The 15,301-nt window shown below is 39.8% G+C and overlaps 1 protein-coding gene across 1 annotated transcript in view; it reads right to left on the bottom strand.

The window, feature by feature from the left end:
- Positions 1 to 3,884: 3,884 nt before the first annotated feature.
- LOC145351658 (polycystin-2-like protein 2) overlaps positions 3,885 to 15,301 on the bottom strand; it is a 37,023-nt gene continuing 25,606 nt past the window's right edge. Inside the window, exons 10-14 of the mRNA XM_080201218.1 lie at positions 14,088 to 14,186; positions 12,513 to 12,616; positions 10,430 to 10,469; positions 7,342 to 7,457; positions 3,885 to 4,429 (exon numbers count right to left, since the gene is read on the bottom strand). Of these exons, the coding sequence (XP_080057344.1) occupies positions 4,294 to 4,429; positions 7,342 to 7,457; positions 10,430 to 10,469; positions 12,513 to 12,616; positions 14,088 to 14,186 (495 nt within the window). The 3' untranslated portion in view covers positions 3,885 to 4,293. The remainder of the gene's footprint in view (positions 4,430 to 7,341; positions 7,458 to 10,429; positions 10,470 to 12,512; positions 12,617 to 14,087; positions 14,187 to 15,301) is intronic.

Genomic DNA, 15,301 nt, shown 5'->3' with positions numbered 1-15,301 from the left:
GCTCATATCCCTCAAGACCCATTGGTAACCATGTAACTGTCTAAATGCTTTTTAAAAGATAAAATTGTACCTGCCTTTACTACTACCTTTGGCAGCTTGTTCTAAACACTTACCACCCTCTGTGGAAAAAATTGCTGCTGTGGACATTTTTGTTATTGATAGAATGTTACTGATGTATGTGTTGTAACACTCTAAAGAATTATAGAAACTTCTCCAACCTTTTTGCACAGACGTCCATATTTCAATTTTTCCCACACCAGGGGAAGGGGAGGGGGTGATGACAGTGAGAAAATTTTAAAGATGAAGTTTGGCACAACATTAAAGCATGAATATGGAAAATATAAGCTGACCTATAAAAAGAAACAACTCTGAGCAAAAAATGTACTCTCAAATAGATCATTTTAAAAAAATTAATAAATAAAAATGACCATCTTCGGACAGTGGGAGGATGCCAGAGTGCCTGGAGGAAACCACAAAGACACGGGGCGGACGTGCAAACACCATACAGTCACCCAAGGCCGGAATCAAACCCCAGTCCCTGGCACAGTGAGACAGCAATGCTCATCAGTGAAGGTCATCCACTGTGGATTGAGAAGGATAGAATAGAATACTTTCTAAATGGTGAAGATCTGCAAACAATGATGTAATCAGGTGCAGAAAATATTGTAAACAATTAAGTTTTTTGACATCGGCCATTATCATTGACTCCATTTTGCTTCATATGTTAGTGATTTTTGTTGTTAGTCCTCCATCTTTGTTTTTCTTGCACTTTACTTTTGGTGGCTACATCTTACAATGAGGTAGATGTGTTTGACAGAGGTTGGTAAGAACAATGACAGTGAGGCACTTTGTTATACAACAGATGATAGAAATCTGAAATAAAAACAGAAAATGCTGGAAAAGCTTTTGGCAGCATCTGTGGAGAGGGAAACAATTGATGTTTTGAGTCTGTATGACTCTTCACATAATTGTGTTATGCCTTTCATTACTCGTGCCATGCCAGAAGAGAGATGTTTTGGCTGCCAGTGCTTTGTGAAATTCTGTGGCACAATAAAAGCAAAGTATACAAATTCCTCAGGTACTACAGGTGACACAATCTACATCATGCATTCTGCATGTACTGGTGGGGGTAGGAGAGGGGAAAAGTAACAACTGTTATATATGCAAGGCGAAGTATCTTTTCACTTTATTGTGAAAAAGACAATTTTTTACTGGAAGGCAAGATTCCAATTAGCGCTTTCATGAAAGGAATGGATTTTCAACTCAATGTTCAGGTGGCATGTGAACAATACTGAGCATTCTGTACATATTGATCATTGTCCAGGGACCAGCCTGAGTACCATTCTATGGTGCTCACTTTATTAAAAGAGAAGACACTATTTGACTAAAGAAACAATGTCTAACTTGCATATTTAGCAGTCTCCATCATGGGATCAAACATTCTGCATGAATTCTACTCCCAGATCTCATTTTTTTGAATGTTTTCATTTGGGTGATGCATCTTTTGAAGGAAAGCTTTATTTGCAGATATAAGTCACTGTCATTAAAATAGATGTCTGCTATGGAGGGAATTCTTGTATCTTGCGACAAATGCAGAACATTATATTGTTTGTTATATCTGACAGGGAATCTTCCAGAGTGAAATAACAGCAGCCATGACACTATATTCAGGCTTGGCAAAGAGCTATCCTCAGCATCCATGGCTCATCTTTTCAGTAGAAAAGATCCTAACAACAGAGGAACATGCACATTGCATTCTTCAGCATCAGTTGCATCTTCTATGTTCAGCAAAAGTGTGGACAATTTAAACGAGTATGCGTAAAATTGCCGCGATTGTACTATTTCAAATTGTGCCTGCCAGAATATTTAGCAGTTCCTGAATAAGTTGATAAGCCTCACAAGAAACGGATGCACGTGCTCTGCTTTCCCCCCTAATATGAGCACCTGTGTTCTTTCTTTATAATGTGGAGATGCTGGCGTTGGACTGGTTCTTTCTTTATGGCAAGGTACAAAATCTCTCTCCACATCAGATGCCTGTTCTAATTTATGGCTTACATCTGCAAATAAAGCCTTTCTTGGATGTTGCACCTCCCACACCAAGAACATCAAAATTTACAAATCAAAGTTAGTTAATGTTGCACAAATATATCCACTTTGCCAATGTGAATAGTTAGTTCACTTTTCTGTCACCAACAAGCTCTCATTTATTAAAGGTTTTTGGCTCTTTTAAGGACCAATAATTTCATAGAAATCATAGAACCCCTACAGTGCAGAAAGAGGCCCTTTGAGTCTGCGCCGACCACAATCCCACCCAGGCCCTACCCCCATATCCCTACATATTTTACCCGCTAATCCCTCTAACCTAAGCATCTTAAGACACTGAGGGGCAATTTTAGCATGGCCAATCATCCTAACCTGCACATCTTTGGATTGTGGGAGGAAACCCATGCAGACATGAGAATGTGCAAATTCCACACAGACAATGACCTGAGCCAGGAATCGAACCCAGGTCCCTGGAGCTGTGAAGCAGCAGTGCTAACCACTCTGCTATCGTGCCTTGTATTTCATAGTCCCTCAATTACATGACAAGTGCTCTAGGTACTGGGAGAAATCTTCTTTTTGAGACATAATTACTGTTGTGATGAAATTATGCATTTAAACAATACTTTGAAAGCAGAAAATAAACATTTTAATATTAGAGCATTTTCTTTCTTGGACACACCAATCTCTTCTCATTGTCTTAGAATGGTTACGAAACAGGCCAAGGTGATTTGGTCCATCCTGCCTATGTCAGCTCTCTGAGAGCGCAACTCAGCTAGTCCTACTTGCCTGCTTTTTCTCTATAGCCTTGTCTTTGGATAATTATCTTGTTTTGTAAACCATGATTAAATCTGGCTCCCATCACATTTTCGGGCAGTGTGCCAGATCCCAACTACTTGCTGTGTAATTTTTAAAAAGCTTTTCCTCGTGTTGCCTCTGGTTTGTGGCTTAATCACTTTAAATTAGCATCCTCTGGTTCTCCATCTTTCCACCAACAAGAACAATATCTTCCTATTTACATTGTCCACCCTCATACTTTTGAACACTGCTATCATGGTGTTTATTATGCTAATCTATCAAACTGACAATAGTTATAAGTAATGCACTAGAAAGTACAAATGCCTGTTGGATTTTCTGCACCAGAAATATTATTGATGGGAAAAGATGGAGGAAAATCAAAATTCTGAATTTGTATTTTAGTTTTTTGCCTTGTAAGTCACTGGGGTGACACGGTGGCACAGTGGTTAGCACTGCTGCCTCACAGCGCCAGTGATCTGGATTTGATTCCTGGCTTGGATCACTGTCTATGTGGAGTTTGCATGTTCTCCCTGTGTCTGTGTGGGTTTCCTCAAGGTGCTTTGATTTCTTCCCACAGTCCAAAAACATGCTGATTAGATGCATTGGCCATGCTAAATTCTCCCTTTGTGTACCTGAACAGGTGCCGGAGTATGGCGACTAGAGGATTTTCACAGTAACTTAATTGCAGTGTTAATGTAAGCCTACTTGTAACTAATAAATAAATTTACTTGAAATGAACAGGCATTTTCCATGATTTGAAATGTATTTGTTAAAAAGTCAAAATTAACCTATTGCTCATTACATCTGTGAGTATTGCTGAATTTGTTGGATTTATTACTTCATATATTGGTGAAGAGGTTTATCCAAACCTGTAAAAACACTTTTTACGGGCGGCATGGTGACACAGTGGTTAGCACTGCTGTTTCACAGTGCCAGAGACCCCGGGTTCCATTTCGGCCTTGGATGACTGTCTTGAGTGGAGTCTGCACATTCTTTCTCCCTCTCTGTCTCTCGTTTTCCCCCCCCCCCCCTCCAGTGTCCTCCCACAGTCCGAAGATGTGCAGGTTTGGTTGATTGGCCATGCTGAATTGCCCCTTGTTGTCCCAAGGTGTGTACGTTAGGGGCATTAGCAGGGTGACGCTATGGGGATAGGGGCTGAGAGATTGTTGTCAGCGCAGGCTTGATGGACCGAACGGCATCCTTTTGCACTGTACGGATTCTATGATCCCACAAATTGCAAATAGTGGTATTGTAATGGGGACAATGCTTTTTCAGTCTGATTACCATAGATGAGTAATTAATCCTCAGGAACACCCAGTTCTGTGAAAGATAGGTTAATTGCTTCAAAAGTACCATTCCAGATTGTGGGAGATAATCTGCTTACAAAGTAGACTGTGAAACCACTCAGATAAATGAAGTGCTTTAAAATACTCCCAAACTGGGGTAAGTGTCTACTCACTCAGTGATATCAAGTGCAGCTTGCTTTCTACTCTGCCCAGATCTTTCTTTCTGAAGCTCTTCCATAATCCAAGCTATTTTAGAATTCATTTCATTCATTCTGTTCTCCAGTTGAGTTGTACGCATCATCAGACTAAGAAAACAGTAACATGAATTATTCTTAATGGATCTCATGATGTGAGCCTGGATATAATGTTTGATAGTACAACAGTCTTAATAGCATGATGCACTAGATGTTTTGTAGAATCTCATGACATTTTGATAGTTACTTAAGTTATGTAACATACTGTGAAATATTTGGAAAATATAGGAATAATGGACCATGTGTCCACTAATATATTCAGCCTGCCAGCAGAGTGGGTTGAATAGATGATGGGCCCTGGGTACACTTTGAGGGCTGTAACTCATTTGCCAGGGATTGGCAGACTGCAAGAGGTAAGTGGCCAAGGCTGTCTCAATTTCAAATACATCTTTGCTAGTGCAGAGCATTCCAACACTTGTACTTTGTAGATGGTGGGCATCTACTTGTGTAGGAGTGAGAAGGTGAGTCACTCACTGTAAATACCAAGCCTTTGACCTAGCTTTGTAGCCACAGTATTCCAATTCTGTTACTGGTCAATGGTAATACGCCAGAAAGTTGATGTTGGGGGATTCAGCATTGATAATGGTACTGAATTTTTAGGGGAGATGATTAGACTCTCATTGCAGTTGTTCATAGCCTGGCACTTGTAGCACTAATGTTACTGCTCAGTCTGAATAGTGCCCAGATCTTGATGCATGCGGGTGTGACTGCTTCAGTATCTGAGTCGTGAATGACACTGAACACTGCAATTGTCAATGAATAACCCCACTTTTGACTTTGTAGTGAAGAGGTTATTGATGTAGCAGCTGAAGGTGGTTGGGTCTAGGACACTCTGGTAAGGGATTCCTGCAGGAATGTCCTGGGATTGAGATGATTGGCCTCCCAGCACAGCCATCTTCCTTTGTGCCAGGTATGACTCCAAACAATTAACTTCAGTTTTGCCAGGGCTTCTTGATGCCACATGCAGTTACATTCTGTTTTGATGACCAAGGAAGACGCACCCAACTATCTCTTGAAATTCAGCTGCTTTTGTCCATGTTTGGACCAAGGTGAGAATGAGGTCCTGATGGAACCTAAGTGGATTAGGAGTGGGGAAGGAGGTTATTGTTGCACAAGTGTCTCTTGACAGCAACATTGTTAGAAATTAGATTGAATGTACACACATGTAATTCATTTGAAATAAAGGAGTGAGTTTGCTTTTGAAGCTCATTGTGTTTTATGTTCATTTTTAATGCAAATTGCTTAAATTTTCATTGTTATGGGAACCAGGCTGGAGAAACTTCTTAGATAAAGTTGGCTAGATGAAACAAAATACCATGGTTGGAAGAGATAACAAGTGGTATAAAGCTTGCTTTACTGAAGATTTTGCTGCAGTACATGTATCCAGTAATATGTGGGAACATCGCATGACTGCAATAAACCATAGCCCAGCTCATCAGCTTGATGAGGGGTAAAAAAGCTTCACAAATGGTCTGTGATTGCTTATCATTAGGCCACAAAGATCTAGGCATAAATAACTGAAAGCAAAATTGAATAAAATATTTTCAAGTGTGGTGCTAGAGATGGAATGAATGGAAGGTCAGGATTAGTCTGTGACAGAAAAGAATCGGGTAAGAATATGCTCAGAATAATTTCAACGATCCAGAAGAGTATTGACAAATGACAATTTAAACACAGAGCTCGACACATCTTCAAAAATTTTTAAATAAATTAAATCTTCATATGACCAAAGGCCTCATCAATAATCCGTCCAGGCATCCACCCTGAAAAAGGGGTATAAAGTAAAGGAGCTTTGGGAGAGTTCATTGCAGTAGGTGATGGATAAGGACTCGAGGGGAATACTCTATTGGGCGGAGAAATGGCAGATGGAATTTAATCTGAACAAATGTGAGGTGATGCATTTTGGTAGATCCCAATTTAGGTAGGAGCGATAAAATAAATGACAGGACAATCAGAAGCATAGACACAGAGATCCCAGACAATTTTTTTGCACCAGACTACCATGAGGGACCTTGTTGAATGCCTTACTAAAGGCCATGTATACACAATCCACAGCTCTTTCCTCATCAATCATTTTTGTCACCTTCTCAAAAGACTCAATTAAATTATTGAGATATGACCTCCCACATACAAAACCATGCTGTCTGTTGCTAACAGGACCAACTAAGTTTTCCAACAAAGACTTCTCAGCCTCCAATTTTATTCTTCTGATGTTATTCCTAAGACTTATCGTATATACGTAGATCTTATAAAGAATTAATTTCCTTGCTGTCTTGACAGGTGTTTATTTTGACATTGTCTTCTAATGAGGTTTGATCTTTTATCCCTATGCACTTTCTTACTACATCAGTATTTGCATTTTTATTTCCCAGCTCCTATTCCACCACAATATCTAATTCCTTTTCGAAACTAGATCTCTTCTTAACCTCCCTCAATCCAGATCTGTACAGTTTGCTCAACTTCATTTATTAATTTAAATCTTTTTCCTACTCCTAATTTACTGCCTCTGCCAGGGCATTCATAGTCCAATTTACATAAAACCTTTCTAATTGGGAGCAACAGGAGACTGTACCAAATATGTTTGTCTCCGCCCAGATAATCTTCCTGTTCTTTTGATAACCAGCTGTTAGTTTCAAGACAGTGTAAGAAGTCTCACCTCGGGTTGAAGTCCAACAGGTTGATTTGGAATCGCGAGCTTTGAGTGCTGCCCCTTCATCAGGTGAGGAAGGTGAATCAGCACTCCAAAAGCTTGTGATTCTAAATAAACCTGTTGGACTTTAATCTGGTGTTATCAGACTTACTACTGTGCCCTCCCCAGTCCAATGGTGGCATCTTTACATCATTTCTAGATTCTATCACAACTACCTAATGAACTCTTAGTTTAACACTTTAGTAACTTTGTGAGCCTGATGCTATCCTACCCTTAACCCAGCATATGAACAGGAAATGATTAAAGAACTCACAATTGAAATTTTTTAGCGTTACTTTGTTGATTTGCAGGCTTCTCACTGGTACTGGATTCTTGCACAGGGTCACTGTAATAATATTTATTTGCAATATTTTGCCGATGTTTTGTCCTCTGCTCAAAAACAAGGAGAACTGATTATGCCAGGTTATAGAACCAGTCCATTTAAAAGAATAACTTTAATTCTGTGCTCACTGAACGAAGTGGCAAGATAATGAACTGTGGCTGCATCTAGTTAGTGAGATTTAATACGGCTAATATACAATTTCCAAATGGGTGGCTAGCCTTGTTAGCAAAGTTGCCTGATGTAGCTACCAGTAGTGATGTACTCTACTTGTACTGTGGTATCAGCAATCATTTTATAAATAACATTTAATGAATTGAAAAGGCACAATTTCTGGATCTCACATCTGATATAAAGGATAAATTAATACAGAATTGACCATGTTGTTTAAAACTAACGGGTGTAAGTGTCTATAGAATGAGGGCACATGTAGGTGGGATTGTGTTCGCTACTGTTCACATAGTGACGTAAGAGAGTAATGACTCACACCTAGAGTCAGTCGAGTGTTGGACAGAGCTGTGTGTACCAGCAAACATGAAGACGCCTCCTAGCAGGGTGACATAGGGGTTCGCACTGCTGCCACACCATACCAGAGATTTGGGTTCGATTCTTGGCTTGGGTCACTATCTGTGTGGAGTTTGCATGTTTCCCTGTGTCTGTGTGGGTTTCCTCTGGGTGCTCTGGTTTCCTCCCACAGTCCAAAAGATGTGCTGGCTAGATGCGTTGACCGTTCTCCCTCAGTGTACTGGAACAGGTGATAGAGTGTGGTGACTAGGGGATTTTCCCACTGTTATTGTAAGCCTATTTGTGACACTAGTAAATAAACTTAAAATTAAAACTTAGTTTGTAATCTTTACTGTATATTTGTAAATAGCTTTTAGAGTCAATAAAGATTTAGTTAATTTACACTTTATTACAAAGACTTTTTCAGATCTATGAACTGTATCCTAAACCTCACAAGGTTTAGAAAGAAACTTGGTCAATAATTTCTCCAAACTGTGATGATTTTGACTGTTTTGCTTTTAAATGTCTTTCAGATATTTATTGATTTAAGAGATTTGACAGGTAATTTTCATCATACATTTAACACTCAATGAGGACAATGGTGTACCAAAAATCTTATGGAGGACTGATTCATTGTCACAGATGGTTTTCCCCTTCTGATTTTTCAGGCAGTCAGAACCCTTACTGAATCCCGAAACACTGCAGTATAGAAAGAGGCCATTCTGCCCATTTGAGTCTGCACTGAACACAAGGCCCACCCCATATCCCTACATATTTTACCCACTAATCCCTCTAACCACGCATCCCAGGACACTAGGAGGCAATGTTAACATGGCCAATTAACCAAACCTGCACATCTTCAGACTGTGGGAGGAAACTGGAGCACCTGGAGGAAACCCACGCAGACACGAGGAGAATGTGCAAACTCCACACAGTGACCCAAGCCGGGAATCAAACCCTGGTCCCTGGAGCTGTGAAGCAGCAATGCTAATCACTGTGCCACCCCTACTGTAAAAAGGCAGGTGTCCTCATTAAATTGTGCTGCTGATAAAGTTAAAACTCCCACATTTCCATTACCTGCCCACAAACCATTAGCAGTAGAAGATGGGAAACAGCATTTTCCAGTAGTATTTAAAGGGGTTCACATTTGCTTTTGGCTAAAAGGCCAGGAAATCTTGGGATGCATTATACTAATGTCTTTTTTCTACATGGCCAATTTTAGCATTCTGAATTCCTAAGAGGTTTCTGGCAGTTCACTTTTCCCTGTATGAGGATCTTTCTGGTAGTTTTACTGTGGCAAGAGTAGTGACCGAAGCTGAGAGAGAAATGGTATGGAGATGTGATAGTGAAATGGAGATGTGACAGTGTTCTCCAGGGATCAGTGCTGGACTCTCCATTTTATTCACCACATTTGCTAACAACTTGGGTGAAGTGGATAGTTATATATCCATGTTAGCAGAAGAAACTAAGTTAAGAAGTAGGATAAAAACTATCTAGCTGAAACAACAAAGTTCTCAAAGGTCATAGGCAGACTCAATGATATTTTATCCCCCTGCCCCTGCCAAGGTGAGATTGGAGGTGGAGACTGGGATATTTAATTGGGCAGTCAGTGTCCAGGTGGGAACTCCACCACCTTCCTGCCTGCACCCCATTTAAGTCCAGGCTTCATTGACGCTATTAAGTGTACACAGGAATGAGCATGTGTGGGTTAATCCTAAGAGTGTAAGAAATGTGTTACAGCTGCTCTCTTCCATGGCTTGGAGTTCCTACACATGGAACAGCCTCCTTTACAACTGTGTGTTTAGAGTCAGGGAAAATTAGTGAATGCTTGAAATCTCCTGTCAAATGTGTAAAACTGCGATCTTTTCCTGACCGAGAGTGAAACTGAGGCACACAAAGTTTGACTGCAATAATTATGGCCCTATGATTTAAAATGTTTGTGTGACATTCCTGAGTCAACCAAGGTAAAGCAATAACAACAGGTTGCATTTACATAGAACATTCTTACCCCACTGCCAATTGAGGCCCTTCAGTGGGCAATTAGTTCATTTTCAGGTGCATTGACTGATGACCAGGTATGCTGGTTTCGTTTTTGCGATGAGATAGGTAAAATGTATGTATTAATGGAATTCCTTTTTACGGTCAGATATAACCTGTATAGGAATTCTTGACGTGTTTCAATCTTGCCAAAAATATTTCCGTGTTCTCTATGACCTGACTTTTCCATTGTTTTGGAAAAGTATTATCTATATTCTTTATGATTTTCAATTCTGTTCATAACCCAATGTTTATTTAGCAACTTTTTCAAAGAGGTTGTCCAACAGAGCATTAATCTTGCATTACCTTGACAGGATGGGGAGAAGACTAAAAGCATAAGAACATTTTTCCATTTTTGTTTCTTGAACATTATAACTATACATTTGCCTATTCCTATAATCCATCTTTTAACTGTTGTTAACCCTCAATTAACTGTTTAGTATACAGAAAGCAATTTGAATTATCTGATCTTGTATCTCACCATTTTAGATTCTGTAAGATCTAGTTCCTCATCTTCATCCCTATAATCATTAGTGAAGAATAGTTTATCTTACAAATAAGTAATTTTTTTCACTTTCTAACTTTGAAAACGCATTCAGCAAATAGCTTATGATTATGATCCATTATGTATCATCTAATAAATGAAAACCCTTTCACTGAGATAATTAACATCTTGGGCGGTAACTCTGCTGGAGAGGTGACTGAACCAGATTGCTACTCCACTCGAGATTACTTACCTCATCTCACCCAACCTTCTGACTTGGGCCAGACAAAATCTGTGCAGGGCAGTGTGTTCCTAGGGCTGTGGCAGCTCAGTCATCGTTAAGTAAGTTTTATGATGGCACTGGCTGCCATAAACCAGAAGTGAGAATAAACCTGACAATTCAATTGATGCATATTCATTGAACAAAATCAGCTATAACCTCATTCCTAGGCTGTGACTTTGGTTGGAATGGGAGCTTTCAGTGGATGTCCTGTTGTCTCCTCTTCCATAGATCAATGATGGTGCTAACCATCATTGGTTAGCAAACCAGTGGTAGAAATCATTCCATGAAACAAGCACAACTTCATATCCAAATAAATTATAACCCATTTACTTTTCAGTGAGGCCATTTTAGTTGTAAATTGTTTCCACCTTATCTTCAAGCTTCCCATAATTGAACATAATTATCCATAACATCAAAACAGTCAATCCAAATTCTGCACTAGGTCAAAGCATTTAATAGGAGTGTTTGGCCTGTGCCTCTAGTATCCTATTATCCCAACTCTACTGGTACGCCACCATAATTAGTTTTAGGCACATATTATCCTTTATCAATATAAAATTCTTCCAATTTTGCCAGCTGCCGTGTGCCCTGTATGATAGTTTGCTGTGTCCTGTGTAACTTTGCTGTCTATAAGAAGATATCTCTATTCCACTGGCTACAAAGGAAATGGATGGTTGCATGGTCTGATCAAAGGCTTGATAGTGATGTTGCTGATCAGTGGTCATTATGAGCACAGACCTGAAAAGATTTGACCGCGAGTTGCAGCAACTTTGAACAATTGGGGCCAGAAGACTTCCTGGCAACAGAGGGCCTTTATTGATCCGGGTCTAAATGTGTTGTCATTCAGAGAGAAGGTACCACGTTCTATGCCCGTTGCACAATTACTCTGCTAATTGATTGTGGTTTGCCCGTGAGGACATCCATTTCAAGTTCCCCATTTGTTTGGTCTCCCAAACTTCACAAGATGGAGACTGTGGGGCCCACAATCATTATGGTCATGACTTGTGTCAGTGATTCCTGCTAGGAGTTTCCAGGTGTGCAACACCCATGGAGCTGACAGATGTTCCCTGGTTTCTGCAGTGTCTCGATGCCATACACCAGAACCCAACGCAAGTTAACAGTTAATTCCTTCACATACTCTGTTTTATAAACACCTTGCCAGATATCTCAATACATTCAGCAATTACTAGTGCACTGGAAGCATCTTTCTTTTACAGACTGATGCCTAGTGACTGTACCCCACAGACAACTTCACTATTGAGTCGGATGACCAGCCGTGATTGTAATGAATAGCAGAGCAGGCTCAAAGGGCCAAATGGCCTCCTGCTCTTCTATGTTTCACCTGCTCTGTGCTTTGAAACCTTTTACCCAGAAGTGAGAGTAGATCTGACAATTCAACTGATTCATATTTGTTGAACAAAACTGACTTTAAGATTATATCTTGATTACATAACTGCGTATTGTTAAAACTGACTTGAAGGCCCTGGTTTTTAGAAGAAAGTCAAGCTAGCAGGAGTCAACACCCGCCCGCCCCCCCAATTATTTTCCCAACATGATACTGGATCACTTTAATACTTGCTCCATTTGGAACAATCAATTTTAAATTAAATTAAAATCTAGCTATTCCCTCTGCTGCTGCTGCTATTTCACTAAATTGGTAGAAAAATCTAACAACGTTAGTGATGGAGTGACAGCAACACTGAAGCAATTCCTGGCCATATGTTCCTGTCTTGAGAGATGGGATATTGTAACCAAGTAGAGGTGTACCAATATTAAAATCCAGCATTTCAATCCTACTTTGGAAAATCATCCTTCAGCGCTCTCTCGCTTTCTTCCACATTCTTGCGGGCAGCAGATGATGGTGTTCCTAGATTGAGTTTCCAAAGAATCCTTTGGTAACTCTGTAATGAATAATACCTTGACTTTAATAGATCAAGTATTGAGGTTCAATCTCCAAATTATTTTTTACATGAGAAAGCATCTATCACAGTTAGAATCTAATATTTATTTTAATTGTGACCACAAGAAATGTACTCTTTCTATTCCACCACAAATATAACATTTTTACACTCTGCTCAAAAGAGCAAAAGATCTATTAATATCTAGGGGGTGACAAATTCTATTTATTATCTCATGGTTTAATATTGTTTATGTTTACTTATATTTCACAAGGTTGCAGACAGTTTATATTTGAAATCACTTAGAGCAATGATCCATCTTGGCCTCCTCCTGAGGTCTCCAGCATCACAAATGCCAGTCTTCAGCAAGTATGATTCATTCCACAGGATAGCAAGAAGCGGCTGAAGGCACTGGATACAGCAAAGGCTTATGAGTCCGGAAAAGATTTCTGCAAACCTACTGAAGATGTGCTCCAGAGCTTGCTGCGTTCCTAGCCAAGTGGCATATGCTGGCAATGTGGATAATTGCACAGGTATATCCTATATATAAAAAGGGCAAATTCAGCCTAACTAGTTACCACCCCATCAGTCTATTCTTGATCATCAGGAAAGTGATGGAAGGTGTGGCTGACTGGTAAAGTGACCCAACTCAACAATAACCTGTTCACCGTTGGTTAGTTTGGGTTCTGCCAGGATCACTCGGCTTCTGATCACATTACAGCTTTGGCCTATATAGAGACAAAAGAGCTGTAGTCAAGAGGGGAGGTGACTTTTTAAAAATATATTCTCGTGGCATGTGTGTGTCACAAGCTAGATCAGCATTTGTTGCCCATTCCTAATTGTTCTTGAGAAGGTGATGATGAGCCATCTTAAACCACTGCAGACTGTGTATTGTCCTAGAGTGTTGATATGAAGGGAATTCCAGGGTCAAAATCCTGAAGCCCCCTTCCTAACATCACTGTGGCTGCATCTACACCACGCATGTCACCCTTGGTCTTGATGTCAGGGGCAATCACTGTCATCTCACCTCTGGAGATCAGCTCTTTTGTCCATGTTTGCACCAGGGTGGTAATGAGGTTGGGAGCCAAGGGCCCCTGAAAGGACTGCTGGAGGAGCATTTGAGTTTCATTTAGAAGTTCTGCGGTTGAAAAATATATTTTTGCCCTAAACATAGTTATTTTGCCTATACATATTTGGACCTCATTACTTCAGACATGATAGGCTAACAAGAATAATTTTTCATTAGCTCACTGCCTAATGACAGAAGCAGGTGTGGTGTTTCTCTGCCATTATTCTGGAGAAGGAGCAATGACAGCACAAAGTGGGGCAAAGAAATTTTAAGTGGCATTTAATGAGCACTTATTTCCAACTGTAACATCTCTCAAAAACAAATTTGTAAAGCTGGTACACTATAAATAGAAATATAAATTCTCCCCTGTATTCTCTACAATTGAGAGCATGAATAATTTCCTACCTTTCTCAATACATCATAAATGTCAAAATCTATTTCTTTTAATGATTTGTCATCTTTGACTTCAGAATAAGTGTCATTAATGATGGCCAAGAATACATTCTGTAAGGAAGCATATCAATTGTGTAATCCATTAATTATACAAATGTGCAAAAGTGGGATTTATATATCTTGTTCACACCATGAAGGTATTATAAAACATAATAATGTAAATTAGTTTGCATACACTGGCAGTTCTAAGCAGAGATCTGCACTTCAACCTCTACAGAATTCATCAGCAGCTCAAAACCTTATTGTGGCAGGCAAGAATCAGAAGATTAGAGCTCCATCTAGTACTGCCAATTTGAAGTACAGCAAATGTATAAAAGGGCAGAAAGCAGAGGTGGCACTACAGGCATGTGTGAACCTCATTTAAATTCAGGTTTATGAAATCTAACACTGAATGCACCTTGCTCATGTCTTGTGAATTGTCTTGAAACAAATTTGTTCTTGTATATTTTGAAATTTTTTTTCCTAGTCTCAACATATGTATTAAAATTCTGCACCTTTTATTTGACCTGTGTGTGTTGCCTTTTTGCAACAGATATCCTGTATTTGACTACGATATAGGTTTCTGTGTAATTCCTGCTGTAGTGTAAATTTCTGCTAGCTACTGGAAATCCCATTCTCTGTTCCCATTGTGCTGCATGAATTAGATGAGCAAAGCCAATTAAAGAGAGGTAGCATCTTCAAGCCAAATGTCACCTCAAAGGTTATGTTCACTCATTATTATCCAAGATGTGGAGATGCTGGCGTTGGACTGGGGTGGGCACAGTAAGAAGTCTCAACACCAGGTTAAAGTTCAACAGGTTTATTTGGAATCGCAAGCTTTCGGAACACTGCTCCACTTTTCCCTTCATCTGTCCAGCCAATGCCATTCTAAATGTTGACAATTGCTGAAGTGAATTCCAGTGCCTCACATCTCTGCCCACTCACCTGACGCAGGGTTCTGAAAGGTTGTGATTCCAAATAAACCTGTTGGACTTAACCTGGTGTTGTGAGACATTTTACCATTAATCAAAGACGATGTTTTTGGAGCATAGCATTTCTACCTTGCTATGTCAGAGTAGTCTTGGCTTCTTTTGGCTCCTCTGCTGCACCACAAAGGCAGTAGCCAAACCGGACCATATGCTGTTGGCCACTACATATAACTTCAAGGCAAATTTCAAGGAATGTCA

The sequence above is a fragment of the Carcharhinus amblyrhynchos genome, chromosome 13, assembly GCF_965287045.1.
Source record: "Carcharhinus amblyrhynchos chromosome 13, sCarAmb.v2.hapA, whole genome shotgun sequence".
Lineage (NCBI taxonomy): Eukaryota > Metazoa > Chordata > Chondrichthyes > Carcharhiniformes > Carcharhinidae > Carcharhinus > Carcharhinus amblyrhynchos.
The sequence above is the reverse complement of the archived record's forward strand: the minus strand, read 5'-3'. Positions and strand labels throughout refer to the sequence as shown.